Here is a 15,096-nt window from a genome sequence, read left to right as displayed (position 1 = left end):
TGTTTTTTTAATTAATAATTGTGACTTGCTACATGTTGGATGTAAATTAAATTAACATATTTTCACTAAAATGGCTGTATTTTTAAACTAAAACCATAAGCCAAGTGGCAATGTTTTCTATCTAAGCAAATCTCTACATGTCTCGCCAGATTCTCAAACTTCAAATAAATAAATAAATAAATAAATAAATAAATAAATAAAATGTTTTTTTAATTAATAATTGTGACTTGCTACATGTTGGATGTAAATTAAATTAACATATTTTCACTAAAATGGCTGTATTTTTAAACTAAAAACATAAGCCAAGTGGCAATGTTTTCTATCTATGCAAATCTCTACATGTCTGGCCAGATTCTCAAACTTCATTCATATGCTGCTTTGTTTGAAGGACACAGAATAATCTGACTTCCCACAGCAGAGTATTTAGAACAGCACAGAATGTTTAAAGGCCTTTTTAAGATAACTGTGGCTATTTCTTGATACTATGTCAAAACTCATCAAGTAATGGTCTCTGAAAGGGTGAAGGCACCCCTGAAGCCTAAACTTATTTTGAAGAACTTTCATTTTCTCTCTCACCAAGGCTCTACCTTTGGCACTCTGCCTTGATCTTTTACCCTCTCATGATTTCTTCTCATTACACTGGGTCCTTTTGAAAACGCTGGTCCCTTGAGTTAAGGAAATTCCCCGTGTACAACAGAAAGCGCCCCTGTGCACTTGTCAGCAAAGAGTGAAAAAGGCTGTTAGTGTCCTGGCATCCTGGTGAGAAGTCACGTCCTCGGACCACCCACAAGGGTCCAAGGAATACCAGGAGTGCCGGAGAGCAGGAGCAGGTCTCGCTCTGAGATCGTCCTTCCAATTATTCCTTTCCTGAATGTTATCTTGCAACAAGTAAGGTACGGCTGCTAGGCCAAGATCAGGGCAACTGTGCATGGATGAGAACTTGATACAAACTAGAGACACCCTGGAGAAAGGGTACCTCAGTGGGAGAATTGCCTCCATCTAACTGGCCTTGACTGTCTGTGAGGCATTTTCTTGTTTGCCAATTTTAGATGTAGAAGGACCCAGTGCCCTGTGGGCAGTGCCATCCCTAGGCAGTTGGCCTGGGCTGTATAAGGAGGGTAGCCAAGCAAGCCCAGGGAAGCAAGCCAGTAAGCAGTGTTCTTCTATGGTCTCTGCTTCAGCTCCTGCCTCCAGGTTCCTGTCTTGAGTTCTGTCCTGACTTCCCTCAGTGATGGATTGTGTCCTAGATAAATAAACCCTTTCCTCCCCAAGTTGTTTTTGGTCAGTGTTTTATCACAACAACAAAACCCAAACTAGGATACATACTAAATAAATAAATGTAAAAAATGATTTCTTTGAGGATAATATGCCCTTGGAGGGATGAAACTACCTCAGATAGTAACAGAAGACCTTGAGATCAGGTCCTTTTGGCTCTCATAAAGCAAAAGGTGTTGAGCACATGTGAGGAGCTGGCTGACTGCACCAGCACAGCCACGTGAAGCACATTCTCTTTCTGTGTACTGTTGGGATTCAACTTTCCCCTGTTGGCTTTCACAAAGGCTATCCAGTGTCATGACAAACACATTATGAAAAATAATCTCCAGAGTATCTGCCTAGATCTGAGATTCAAGATGACTTCAACTGGACTTACTCCAGCTCTCTTTATTTTCCTTATTGAAGCATCAGGAAGAAAAGTAATCATCATTGGGAAATTCGAGGGCATTTCCTCTTTTTTTTCAAGATTATTTTCCTAGGGAGAACCTGTTGCTGAAAGGTTCATGTGACATCGGCTCAGTGGAATCGGGGTGAACCAATGGAGCTGTGTCCCAGTCTATGGGCTCCTTGTACAAGATGGTGGAAAGGCTTTGAAGTCCATAGATACTTGTTCTCTCTGTATTAAAACAAAAGCTACACTAACTACCAACACATACAAATGAATGTTAGAGGTATTCAGACAAATTTATAGACTTACAGCCATGGAAAAAGATACAGAAGAACTGTAGGCTTTTCGATTGGCCATGTTCTGAGTGTGACGTTAAGATGCCCTGCCTTTCAGTCTGTGTTTCTTTGGTGCAGGACTGCCCTCATCCTCTCTTGCTTCCACATTCTGCCTGCCATCACCAGACCTTAAAGGCTCATTTCCTATTGGGTCTCCAGGGTGCCGCCTGGAGGGCCTGTCTAGGCCTTCCTGTGGAAACCTAGGCCGCTTCCCTTCCCTACACTTGTTAGAATCCACTGTTCTCTAATTCTGCAACTTGTAATACCTGTTTTTCTACTGCTTCTTCTTCATTTTATTTATTGTTTTTATGTGTATGAGTATGTTGCCTGCATGTATGTAAGTGCACTCATGTTATACAATGCCTTTGGAGGTCAGAAGAGGGTGTTGGATTCCTCTTGAACTGGAGTTACAGATGGTTGTTAGCCACCATGTGGGTGCTGGGACTCAAACCCGGTCCTCTGCAAGAGCAGTCAGTGCTCTTAAACACTGAGCCATCTCCCCAGCCCTCTACTGTTTCTTGAAGACAGGGATTGTGCCTTGTGTTTATGTGTGTGTTTGTATGTGTGTGTGTGTGTGTGTGTGTGTGTGTGTGTGTGTGTGCGTGCGTGTGTGTGCAGATGCACATGTACATCTGTACACACGCATGTAGAGGCCAGAAGTTGATGTCTGGTGTCTTCTTCTATCTCTTCCCATCTTATTTTTTGAGGCAAGGTCTCTCACTGAGCCTGGGGCTCACCAATTTGGTTAGGCTGGTGGACCAGCAAGCCCCAGGGATCACCTGTCTCGATGTCCCCAGAGCTGGGATTTCAGACACACACTGCTCATTTACACAAGTTCTAGGGGAATCAGATTAAGGCCCTCATGCTGCATTTTACTAAGTGAGCTATTCCCCCAGCTCTCTGCTATCATCTTTGAGTCTTACTCAATGCCTAGAATTGCAGTATGCTTCCATTTTGAATGAAACAAAAGATCACACAGCAACTGCTGTAGCCAGACACTGCTAAAAGCTTTCCACAGAATCCTCGTCCGGTGCTACAGCAGCCCAGGAAATGAAGTCACTGTGTACTTTGTCCCAAAGCATGCCTTTCCTTAGTGACAAAGATGGAATGGGAGCCTGAACCTGGGAGCTAGGCCGGGAAGCCGCACGCCCATTTTAAAGATGAAGAAAGTGAGCCACCTTGGGGATCTCCCTTGTAGATAAGCGATGAAGGCAAAACCAGAGCTCATGTCTGTGACTCTGTTTCCTGTGTTCTTTCCATTATAACTGACTATTCTCAGAGAACCTGGGCATGCAAACTAGGCTAAGAGTCCTAGGCAGCCCCATGAAAATTACTTGGAAAATATCACTATACCACTAATCAAATCACACAAAATTAAAGACATCCTAAAGACCCACCAATTTAATTCACTTTATGAAATAAAAAATCATTTAAAATGCAAATAGAAACAGGTAGCTATGCTTTGCTACCAGAAATTATTGCAGCTGATTTGGCCATAGACAGGAGATTTCACTGAGGCAATGAAATACATGGACATACAAAATAACCTCATAAACTCTTCCTTAAGTGAGTGACGCTAGCTAGATAGGTTGCCCAGGCTCCATGGATAGACTCACACCCAGGGGTATTTGAGGACACAAATTTGACTTGATAGGCCTTACATATATGACAGAATGCATGCAATCCAGTGCAGGGGAATACAGAGAGGTGCAGCTAGGGGAGGGGGACTAAATGTGGGAATACAGAGAGGTGCAGCTAGGGGAGGGGGACCAAATGTGGGAATATGGAGGGGGTGCAGCTAGGGGAGGGGGACTAAATGTAGGACTATGGAGGGGTGCAGCTAGGGGAGGGGGACTAAATGTGGGAATATGGAGGGGGTGCAGCTAGGGGAGGGGGACCAAATGTGGGAATACAGAGAGGTGCAGCTAGGGGAGGGGGACCAAATGTGGGAATATGGAGAGGGTGAAGCTAGGGGAGGGGGACTAAATGTGGGAATATGGAGGGGTGCAGATAGGGGAGGGGGACTAAATGTGGGAATACGGAGAGGTGCAGATAGGGGAGGGGGACTAAATGTAGTCAAGACGTATCATGAAATTCACAAAAATTCAATGATGAATAAATAAATAATCTCAAAGACATAGCATGTTCACATGAAAAAGTCTCATAGAAGATAGAACTTCAGGGGATTTAGGGCATGACTCAATGAGAGAGCTCATCTAGCAAGGGCAAAGCACTGAGTGTGATCCCTAGCACTGCCAGATAGATAGATAGATGATAGATTAGATAGATAGATAGATAGATAGATAGATAGATAGATAGATAGATGACAGATAGATGATAGATTAGATAGATAGATAGATAAATAGATAGATAGATAGATGATAGATAGATAGATAGATGATAGATGATAGATAGATAAATGATTGATTGATTGATAGATGATAGATAGATGATAAATGATATAGAGAGAGATGATAGATAAATAGATGATAGATAGATAGATGATAGATGATAGATAGATGATTGATAGATAGATGATTGATAGATGATTGATAGATTAGATAACTGGGTAAATAGAGAGAGTGAGAGCGAGAGCAAGAGCGAGCGAGCGAGAGAGAGAGAGAGAGAGAGGATAGGAAATTATAATCTAACAGGTCCAGCACCTCTAGGAGTAGTATAAATACACTTTTAAAAAGTGTCAAGTGGTTAAATTTTGATGACACTATCCAGAGCCTCCTAAAACACAGTCTTTGACCTTCATCACTATGTAATAATGTACAGAGATCAAACTACCTCTACACAAGCAAGTAAGCTGCCATGTAGCTTAGGCTTTGTCTACCCTTTTCTCTCAAGTATCTGTTGTATTCAAAGAACACACCTGTGATTATAACAACTACCATCACTGAGCAGGGATAAAAATGGATTAGAGAAATTCAGAAAGAGAAAAGAGTTAAAGCATTCTTCCACACCAATAATGTATAGGAAGGAGAATCAAGAATACAAAAAGTTGGAGGCAGGGCAGTGACCTTCAGCTGTCTCCAGATCAGAGGGGCAACTGACAAGGAAGAAGTCCAGATTGTTCCAGAACAGCAACTAGACACTGGAGAAGATCAGATGGGAGAGTGATAAACTGGGAAAGAAAAAAAAGGAAGGTGGGGGCAAGGGAGGGAGGGAGGAAGAGAGAGAGGAGGGAGGGAGGGAGAGAGAGAAGGGAGGGAAGAAGAGAGAGGGAGGGAGGGAAGAAAAGGATACAGGGAAAGGGAGAGAAACAAGAAGAAAAGAAGAGAAAGGCAGGACGTGTGGAGAGACATAACACAGAGTTCAGAATGTTGAGAATAATAAATAATATAAATGAACACTAGATTGTGTATGAAGGGAAGAAGAAATGATACAGAGATGGGGGGGACTTAACAAATGCACACTAATCAGTCATCAGTTCAGAATTATAGACACAACACCTGAAGGTGGACCCCAGGTGTCCTCACACAGCCATGAGCCTCAGATGGTCCTTTGCCTCCCTCCAGCTGCAGACTCACCTTGCACGGAAAGGAAGGCAGTTCCGAACAGGTCGCTGTTCTGGAGGCTGCACTGCACGGGCCCCGAGTCGCTGGGCTGTGCGTCGTGGATGATCATCTCCGAGACGAAGTTGCCATCCACGCTGTAATTGGCAGAGGTGAAGCGGTTGTTTGTGATGATGGGCTCCTGAGGCGTGAGGCTCACCACTACGACACCTTTGAGAGCCCACATGATGAGCTTCCAGTCCAAGGACACGGTGCAGTTGAAGCGAGCCTCCGAGCCCTTCAGGACTGTTGCATTCTGGGGACCTTCTATGATACGATTACTGGAGCCAGAAGCTGGAATACAACCAGTCGTTCAAGATGGTAAATGAATTCATCGACATGAATCAGTGGTGCAGTTTAACCCGCTGTATTTATGAGCTGGGATGCTTGCGTGTCCATTTGAAAAGTTCTTGCTGAGGCACCCTCAGTAGACAGGAGCTGCTGGTAGGCACAAAGCCACTGCAAGAGCCTCTTTCCGCGACCTCCCCTAGCTGGACAGCACTGACTTGAACACGGTTCACTGAAGTTCATGATCACCAGAACCTCAGAATGTGACCTTTAACAATAGGGTCTTTTTTTTTTTAAGTGTCAGGAGATAACCTGACCTTATTTTTATTTTTATTATTTTTATTTTATGTGCATGAGTGTATTGCCTGCATGTATGTGAGTGCACCTGTGTCCCACAATGCCGCGGAGGTCAGAGGACTTCGGATTCCCCTGGAATCCCTAGCGTTAAGGACGGTTTGTAGCCGCCATGTGGGTGCTGGTGATGCAGCCCTGGTCCTCTGCAAGAGCAGTCAGTGCTCTTAACCACTGAGCCATCTCTCCAGCCCCAACACCCCAGCACTTGGGAGGCAGAGGCAGATAGATCTCTATGGGATCCAGGCCAGCCTGGTCTACATAGCAAGTTCCAGACCTGCTAGGGTTACAGGGAGACCCTGTCTCAAAAAGAACAAACAACAACAAAATAGGGTCTTTTGACCCAAGCCAGCTCAAGCCAGACAAATCCCAACATAAAAGTGGGGGAGTGGGGCAGAGTCTCTAACCTGAGCTGAGGAGCTGTAGGCAACTGATAACTGCTGGGTGAGGGAGAGTCAGCTTTCTTTAAGGATGTGACATTAGATAGGTTCACCCAAGGACATTTGGAGACACAAACTTGACTCAATAGGCCATAATATATGACAGAGTACATAAAATTCAGTGGGGTGCTATCAGGGGGTTACAGGCAGAAGAGGTCTAAATATGATCAAAAATGTATGCAATTTGCAAAAATTCAATTAAAATATAAATAATAAATGAATAAACAAAAAAAAGATAAAATAGGGTCTGTGAAGCTGGGTGTGACAGCGCATGCCTTTATTCCCAGAACTCAGGGAAGCAGAGGCAGGCAGATCTCTGTGAGATAGAGGCCAACCTGGTTTCCATAGTGAGTTCCAGGCCACCTGGGGCTACAGGGAGACCCTGTCTCAAAACAAAACATAACAAAAAAATAATAAAATAAATAAATAGCAAAAAGCCTCCAGAAGGAAATAGAAATGAAATACTCCAGAGGAGCCAGCTCGACCCATGCACCGTGACTTACACTGAATGAAGGAGACCAGCCTGCCTGCCAGCCCCACCCACACTCAGCTGGCAGTGTAGAAGGGTGGTATCTGGGCAAAGCCACAGGGCTGGAGGACAGGGTGGGTGAGAGTCGCTTTGCCCCGGGAGCCCTGGCAGCTCGGGAGCCCAGACAGCTCTGGTATGGTAGGGAACTCCTGTAGAGGCAGAATGTCTTCCCCTGCAAAGCGCAGACCATTGCACTCCAAACCCAGTCTCTATGAATGGTACCCACTGCCCTGGGATTGAGGAGCAGGACACTCACAGGCATGCAGACCCAGCCCTACCTTGAAGCCACACTTACAGGCAGCAAGTGGGGAGTTTGCGTTTGATATTGCTCTTTTTTTAATTTTTTTTATTTTTTTGAGGCAGGGTCTCACATATCACAGATTGGTCTTGAGAATGATCTTGAACTTCTGATCTTCCTGCCTCTGGCTCCCGAGTGCTGGAATTGCAGGCTTGAGGCACCACACCTGGTTTATGTGGTGCTTGGGAACAAACCCCATGCCTCAGGCATGCCAGGCAAACACTGAGCCACATCTTGACCTTTAAATGAAGCAGGTGACACCAAACCTAAGCACAAGTTCAGCTGCTGGCGGGCCCTCAGCCACACCTGTGACTGGGGATGTGAGGTCGTGATACCTTGTTCCTGTCTCCTTGGTGACTTATCAGGGTTGGGGACGTGCCTTGCCACAGAACAAACATGAGAAAATGATTGCAAATTAGACCTTTAACCAGCTGCCTAGATCAGCTCTCCCTCTGCAGTCCATTTCCTGGAGAGTAAAGTCACACACTGGAGAGAATCCTGGGAAAGGTCAGATCTCCCCTATCTGGAAGCTCGCCACAGCCACCTCTGCAGGTACCACTCAACACAACCTTAGGTGTCTACTGTCTGAAAGATTTCTTACAGGAATTTTTTTCACCAGGGCGGTTTGTGGGATCTACCTCTTTACCTGCATGGAGCTGGGGCTTTTCTTCTGGCCTACCAAGTATTGATTATAATCCCTCTCTCCGCACTCCATCCTGACATCATCTGAGTTTAAATCACTGATGCAGAGCTGTGGGTTCACTGGCTCTCACTGATCCTCCAAAACTGATTCTTGAGCTGAAGACAGGACTCAGTCAGTGAAGTGCTTACTGTACAAGGAAACCCTGAGGTGGATCTGCAGAACCCAGATAGAAAAGCTGGGTATGATAGATGCTTGTAATCCCAGCACCGGGAGGCAGAGCCGGGAGGGTTCCCTGGGTTTGCTTGCCTGTCAGCCTAGCCAAATTGGCAAGCTCCAGGAAAAAGTGAGAGACCCTGTCTCAAGAAAACAAAGTGGATGACAGCCTAAAGAATGACACCCACGAGCCAGGTGTGGTGGCGCATGCCTTTAATCCTAGCACTGGGGAGGCAGAGGCAAGTGGATCTCTGTGAGATCGAGGCCAGCCTGGTCTACATAGCAAGTTCCAATAAGCTGGGGCTTCAGGGAGACCCAGTGTCAAAAAGACCAGAAAAAAAAAAAAGAATGACCCCAAGGTTAGCTCTGGCCGCCATATGCATGCACACATGGGCACCCACCTACATAAGCATGGAGAGAGAAGTGGGGGGCATGGAGGGGAACAAAACCTGTTCTTCAATATGAACACCATCTTGCCCTATGGCCTTTTCTCAGCTCTCTGGAACATGCATCTCATCTCCCTGGCATAGGAAACTTGAGGGTCTCCACTGACTACTGTTCTGTTTTCCTATTCTGGGGAGTTTCCCTTGATACACCCGAACACCCTGCACTATCTCCCTCTTACTTAAACTTGTAGTAAATATAAAAGCAGAATGGACATGTGGTTAAGGTCAGGAAGGAGTAAGAGATGGAGCGAGGGCCAGAGAAGAGAACTGCTTTGGTGACACAGCTTCGGGAGATGGTAGGAGTCAAAACACGGTATGTACTAGACCCATGGCGGGAAGCAAGAAGAGGAGGGGTCCTAGGAGGGCAGCCCAAGGCAGCTGAGCTGTCTGCTGATGACAGAGGAAAAGCCAATGTCCCTGCTGGGCCACCAGCCCCACCCAAAACTGCTTCCCAAGCAATAGCCAAGGGGGAACATGTCAAAACAGATGCCTGCTCATGTACCCTAACCCTGTACCACCCCCCACCTCCATACTCTATCTAAAGATTTCCATCACTTCAGATAGACCAGCTAACCCTAGCATTATCATATTTTAAGACCAAAACTAGCCCCACAGCAACTTTTCCTCGAGGTCCAATTTGCTACAACTCCACCCTCAGGCCATTGCACCTTAACTTATCAAATTTATCAGCTCTTTCTGGCCCAGGGCCTTCACACTTGCAGCAAGAAACCTGGAATTCCAGCTTTGCACCTTACCTCCTGCCCAACCCCCTCATCCACCTCACCTCCCAGCCCTACAGTCTCCTCCTCAGAGAAGCCGTCCCAGATCATCCTATTTAAGTGAAACTACCCTACAGGAGGCTCTCGATGCTGTAGTGCTTCTCAGTGGTATCTCCTATTTATTTTTGTCCTTACTCTACGGCTGTTTGCCCTACAAGGCTCTGAGCTCTGCATGTCTGGAGTGCCATCGGGAGTTCAATGACTATTTACTGAGTGAATAAATGAGGTACGCAAGATCAACATGAGCTGTGATGCTATGGGCTCAGTGGGGAAGAGAAGAGAGGGGTGGACATGAGGAGAGAGGAACGGAGGGGAAACTGGGGGCCTGGAAGAGCCCTGTGGGTACATGGACATTGCCCTAGGCAATGCAGAGCCAAGTCAACAAATAAAGAAGACTCAACTATCCAGACTTGCCTGGATGAAGTATCAGAGGGGGCCATTACAAAGTTTCCCAAGGGGGGTGGGGTGTCTAAAACTAGCCCATAATACTCTGTCCTCCTGAAACAGCTATCCCCAGACCTCGAACCAGGTCCTTCCTGACTCAATCAGTAATTAAAGGCTCAGGTGCACGTGTGTGTGTGTGTGTGTGTGTGTGTGTGTGTGTGTGTGTGTGTATAATATAAAACTAACCCCAGAGTTCATTCAATTCCCTCTAATCTTTAAGGAAGCTTTGTAACTGAGCTGTGTCCCTAATGTCTGTATTAAGGGTGGTCTGTTAGTGCCAGGCCCAATCTGTAAGCTGTACCCATCCCTGGTTTTCCTTTCCACTCTAGTGTGAAGCATCCAGCAGGCCCCTCCAGGCTTTGTGCCACGTGCTGTTAGACACAGGTCTTCACACCTCTGCCAGGTGTTCCGAGGCTTTACTTACAAATCTGCCCTATGTCAAAACTTCACAAGCTCACCCACTCTGCACACCGCACACGCTGACGTCCCCTCGTCTGTTTTACTCCATTTTACTTTCGTGAAGGCTGCCACAGTCAAGCTCTCCAAGTATATCTTCTAGCCATCCAGAAATGGAGCACAAAGCAAGCATGGCCTGTCTATACCCTGAGCAGAACAGCACTCACTCGGGGATCCGAGGAAGGCAGGGAGCTGCTCATGGGAAGCTGTCTCGGTGATGATCACACAGATGACACAGTTTATGACGAGTGTCACAGAGGGCACCCTGGCCTTTGACCTTCCCTATGAAGTGCTGGTCTTCAGGGTGGACCTTCTAGTTGCCTTCCAGCTGTTGTCATAAGGAACAGAAGGAATCTGTGATCCAGCCGGGAGACCAGGCCCCAGAGGCAGTGGACAGGAGTCAAGACTTGACTATCCAAAGCTGGGTCCACAGACCCTAGGAACTTGGAAGACCCCACAGTCTGCCTTCCATCTCATCCTACACCCACCTTGCATCTTCTGGAGTCTACCCCAACTGAAGCCCTGGAGGACTCCCCACAGCAAGGCTGTGGTGAGGGTCAGGGAAGTGACACACAGAAGAGTTCATCCTATCGGTACAGGGGACCTAGGATCTACCCTAGATAATAAAAGGTCAAAAGGGCTTCCAGGAGATGGAGACACAGTTAAGAGGCTCCAGATTATTTTAAAGAGATGTTGAACTTTTAAGTGATGGACTTTTAAAGTCAGACTCTGTTTTTTTGTTTTTTTTTTATTCTATGTGTATGGATGTTGCGCCTGCATGTATGTAAGTGTACCACGTGCACGTAGTGCCCAAATAGGCCAGAGGGCATCAGATCCCCTGAAACTGGAGTTAAAGATGGCTGTTAGCTGCCATGTGGGTCCTGGGAACTGAACCTGGTTCCCCTGTAAAAGCAGCCAGTACTCTTAACTTCTGAGCTAGCTCTCCAGCCCCTCTCTTTTATAACATGATATTAACATGAGATCTCAGGGATGAACAAAAAAGGAAAGGTTATGGTCCAATAGTGATGTGTTTGTGTGTCAAGTTGACAAGGACTCAGCTGTGCTGGTTGGTTTCGGTCAACTTGACACAAACTGGAATCACCTGGGAGGCAGGAACCTCAATTGAGGAATTTCCCTCATCAGACTGTCCTGAGGGCATGTCTGTGAGGCATTTTCTTGATTGCTAATGGATGTAGGAGGACCCAGCCCACTGTGGGTGGTGCCATCCCTGGACAGGTGGTCCTGGGCTATATTAGAAAGGTAGCTGAGCCAGCCAGGGGGAGCAAGCCAGTGAGCAGTTTCCTCCATGGCCTCTGCTTCAGTTCCTGCCTTGACTTCCTGTTCTGACTTCCCTCAGTGTTGGTGAAAACTGCAAGCCAAATTAAGCCTTTCCTCCTCAAGTTACTTTAGGTCATGGTGTTTATCACAGCAACAGAGAAGGCAAACTAAAACATAGGCCTTCCCTGAAAGCCATAAAGAGATCAAAGAGGTGGAAAGCAAGTGGGAGATACACCCCAGCAAGTGTAACAACTCATAGGACAAAGTCAGGTACCCACAGCTTCCCCCAAGGTCCAGGGATAGCCCTGGTGGGGGCCGTGCTAGAGTCAGAGGCACTAAAGGGACCTTCCTGGAGTAGAGATATCATCAGGGACTGGAGCCACGGAGGAGTGGCCATGAGACCGAGATGCAGCCAGAATCCCTGAGCCAGACCTGTAGCCAAGAGTCCCTCCCAGCCTCCCCTGCTGCCTCCTCTGCTTGGTCCTTTGTCCTGCCCTGCTGTGGACATTGTGAACAGTCCACTCACCCACTGTCCCTACCTGTCAGTCCTGCCAGGAAGAGGAGCATGGCCAGGAAGCCTCTGCAGCTGCTCTCCATCTCAGCATGGTCTTCCACACCTGGAAGACAGAGCGGACAGGTGACGGGCCAGGGCAGGCCTCGCTGCTCAGACACAGCAAAGCAGTGCTCTCTGAGGCGTGTGCTTGGGCGCACATGACAAGCGGGGCAAGGATCAGCTCAGGCTGCCTGCTCTTCATTTCTGTCACCAGCGGAAAACCCTGACCCTCTCTAGTTTACATGCTCACAGGGGAAGACTGGACTCACTGAATAAATGGATTATAGAGCTGATCAGAAGGTGATGAGATGTGAAGATAGAAACAGAGGGTTAGGATGTGTGTGCTGGCCATCACGTCAAGCAGGGGGTCAGAGAGCAGGAGGAGAATGAGATATGGGACCATGTGCATATTAGTGGACCATATGCATATTAGTGGGATAGCAGAGGAAATGGCAGGTGCAGAGGCCCTGGGGTGGAACCATGCTGGGCATCTTTGAGGAACTGCACGGAGGGTGCTGTGGCAGAGTGAGGAATGAGTGGAAAGGGTGAGGCCATAGTCAAGGAGGTTGGGGTAAATGAGCTGAGTCCTGGGCAGTACTGGAGGTTTCCCTTGGGTCCCCCTCTTAGACCTCCTTCCAACCCCCGTTTCCGTGCGCATCCTCTGTCCGTCTTTTCCTTTTTGCATTCCCTTCTCCCAGGCATTCACAGGAGCACCATGGGTCCACAGGACTACACAGAACTGACTCACTGTATACGGAGCCGCCGTGAACTGTCTTCAAGAGTATCACTCGTGCCCTCAAGACACGGTCTGTTTCCTGTCATCCTCCTGTCACGCACATGCAGAGACACGGGGGACTTCTCACTTTGTCTATGGCCACTACAGCCTGCTGGACCTGGCCGCCTGGTCCCTCCAAGCTGGCCAGTGCCAGCTCCCATCAGAGCACCCATGGTGGGATTTGTGTACTATGTGGACACACTGTCCAGGCATCGGCTCTCCTTTCTTTGGGCCCAGAAGCACCACAGCCAACACAGGAGAAACACAAGAGCTGCACCAGCCGGAGGAAATGACCACAGTCCTTCCGGCGGAACACTTCTCCAAAATGCTGGACGAGAGCGAGGCTGTCCAGACCCAGCAGCTAAGCTGCTTGGGCCTGTGACTTGCCCTTCACACCTGGGCTCATCCCAGGTACTTCCAGCTCAGGAGACGGAATGGGGGCGGGCTTTACCCCTTGTGTCTCTCTGAAGCCTTTGGGAAGAAACCCACAGCATGTACACTAAACTCTAAATACCTATGTCCGTGCCTTAGGGTTGGAACACCTGCACTGTGGTACTACTCCACTGTGGGCCCAAAATACTCAGAACCAGTGAACACACCTCCTCCACAGGCAAACCATGAATGAAGTCATCACCTCCTGAGACTGACAGATCCAGCCTTTCAAAACTGGCCAATAAATCATTTGCTAATTTTCAAGCTCAATTAACACAAGTCCACAAAGAAATGGCTCCACTGGTCAGTTGGAATGTCAGGGTCAGTAGAAGAGGAAGTTCTGAAATTCACTCAAATTTTGTTTTGTTTTTGGGTTACTTCATGTAGCCCAGGATGGCCTCAGATTCCCTGCGGAGCGAAGACAGGCTGGCTTCCAACCCCTGATCCTCCTGCCTCCACCTCCCACATGCTGGGAATTACAGGTGTGTACCACTACACCAAGCCTGAAAGTTGCATGTTTTACCAAAAGCCACTGAGCACTATCGAAGCCAGTGAAGGATGGATGCAGGTCCATCAGGACATGCTCTGACCACTGGTAACCAACATGGATCAGCTACAGACTGAGAGCACACTACTTAACCCAGGAAGCAGCCCCAGGGAACTTCCTGCCTGCCCCTGTAGCTCAGTCCCACAGGCCAGCTGCCTCAGTTGCCTCCAGCTGTCCCCCACAGGCTGCAGGAGCCCTGATTCCAGAAGCCAGCAGCGACCCCACTGCGGCGGGATGTGTGAAGTGGGATGTGTAAGCACACACGGCATCTGATGGTGTGCATGGCTATGATGTCATCAGAAAGCAGATTTCAATCGTCACTGAAATCCACGTGTGGCTTTAATGAAATAAGAACCTGGGCCAGATCTCCTCAACTAATACTTCTGGGGGAGTTTCACACAGACCTGAGACTCACTTTCTCTTCATTATGCTATGGAAAACTTTAATCTTCTTTAAATCGTAAGTCTTGTTAAATTTTATTAAATAAGCCAGACCGAGCCCCCTACCCACTCCTCACAGGCTGACAAGAAAAAACAACGCTCTCATAAAACCTGACGGGACGCTCCGTCTGCCCTCTCCTAAGTAGCGCCTCATTTCTGAATGGCTGAAACGTTTTATCCGGATCTTCCGAACAGCATGAACAAGCCCGGGTCTGACAGCGACAAGAAGCCCAGACCTCGGCAGAGCTGAGGACAAAGGCTTCTCAGGGCTTGTGGAATTCGCTGTAGAGAAACCGAAGGGGCTCAACTGACCTCCGCGGGAAGACCCAGCATCGCTGCACTGTGCAGCCAGAAGCCCTGTGCACCTGCATTGAGGGCCGCCTCCTCGCAGAGGCCTAACCCCTCAGGGACCCTCCTCCTCAGGGACCCTCCTCCTCAGGGACCCTCCTCCTCAGGACCCTCCTCCTCCCAGAGGCCTAACCCCTTTCAGGACCCTCCTCCTCACTGGGGCCTCCTTCTCCACTGGGACCCCACCTGTTCGCTGGGAACACCCATACGTGTATACAAACACACACACACACTCTCTCTCTCTCTCTCTCTCTCTCTCTCTCTCTCTCTCGGTATCT

The 15,096-nt window shown here is 47.9% G+C and overlaps 1 protein-coding gene across 7 annotated transcripts in view; it reads right to left on the bottom strand.

Moving 5' to 3' along the window:
• Igsf5 (immunoglobulin superfamily member 5) overlaps positions 1-15,096 on the bottom strand; it is a 59,177-nt gene that overhangs the window by 43,418 nt on the left and 663 nt on the right. For 6 of the 7 annotated variants that reach the window (XM_029560534.1, XM_029560537.1, XM_029560535.1 and 3 more), the window contains exons 2-3: positions 12,263-12,340; positions 5,535-5,852 (exon numbers count right to left, since the gene is read on the bottom strand). In XM_029560534.1, coding sequence (XP_029416394.1) covers positions 5,535-5,852; positions 12,263-12,320 — 376 coding nt within the window. In that variant the 5' untranslated portion in view covers positions 12,321-12,340. Of the gene's footprint in view, positions 1-5,534; positions 5,853-12,262; positions 12,343-15,096 lie in introns of those variants that run through there. The other variant, XM_029560536.1, reaches the window with a different exon arrangement.

The sequence above is a fragment of the Nannospalax galili genome, unplaced genomic scaffold, assembly GCF_000622305.1.
Source record: "Nannospalax galili isolate Female #2095 unplaced genomic scaffold, S.galili_v1.0 scaffold192, whole genome shotgun sequence".
In the NCBI taxonomy this organism is placed as follows: Eukaryota; Metazoa; Chordata; class Mammalia; order Rodentia; family Spalacidae; genus Nannospalax; species Nannospalax galili.
The sequence above is the reverse complement of the archived record's forward strand: the minus strand, read 5'-3'. Positions and strand labels throughout refer to the sequence as shown.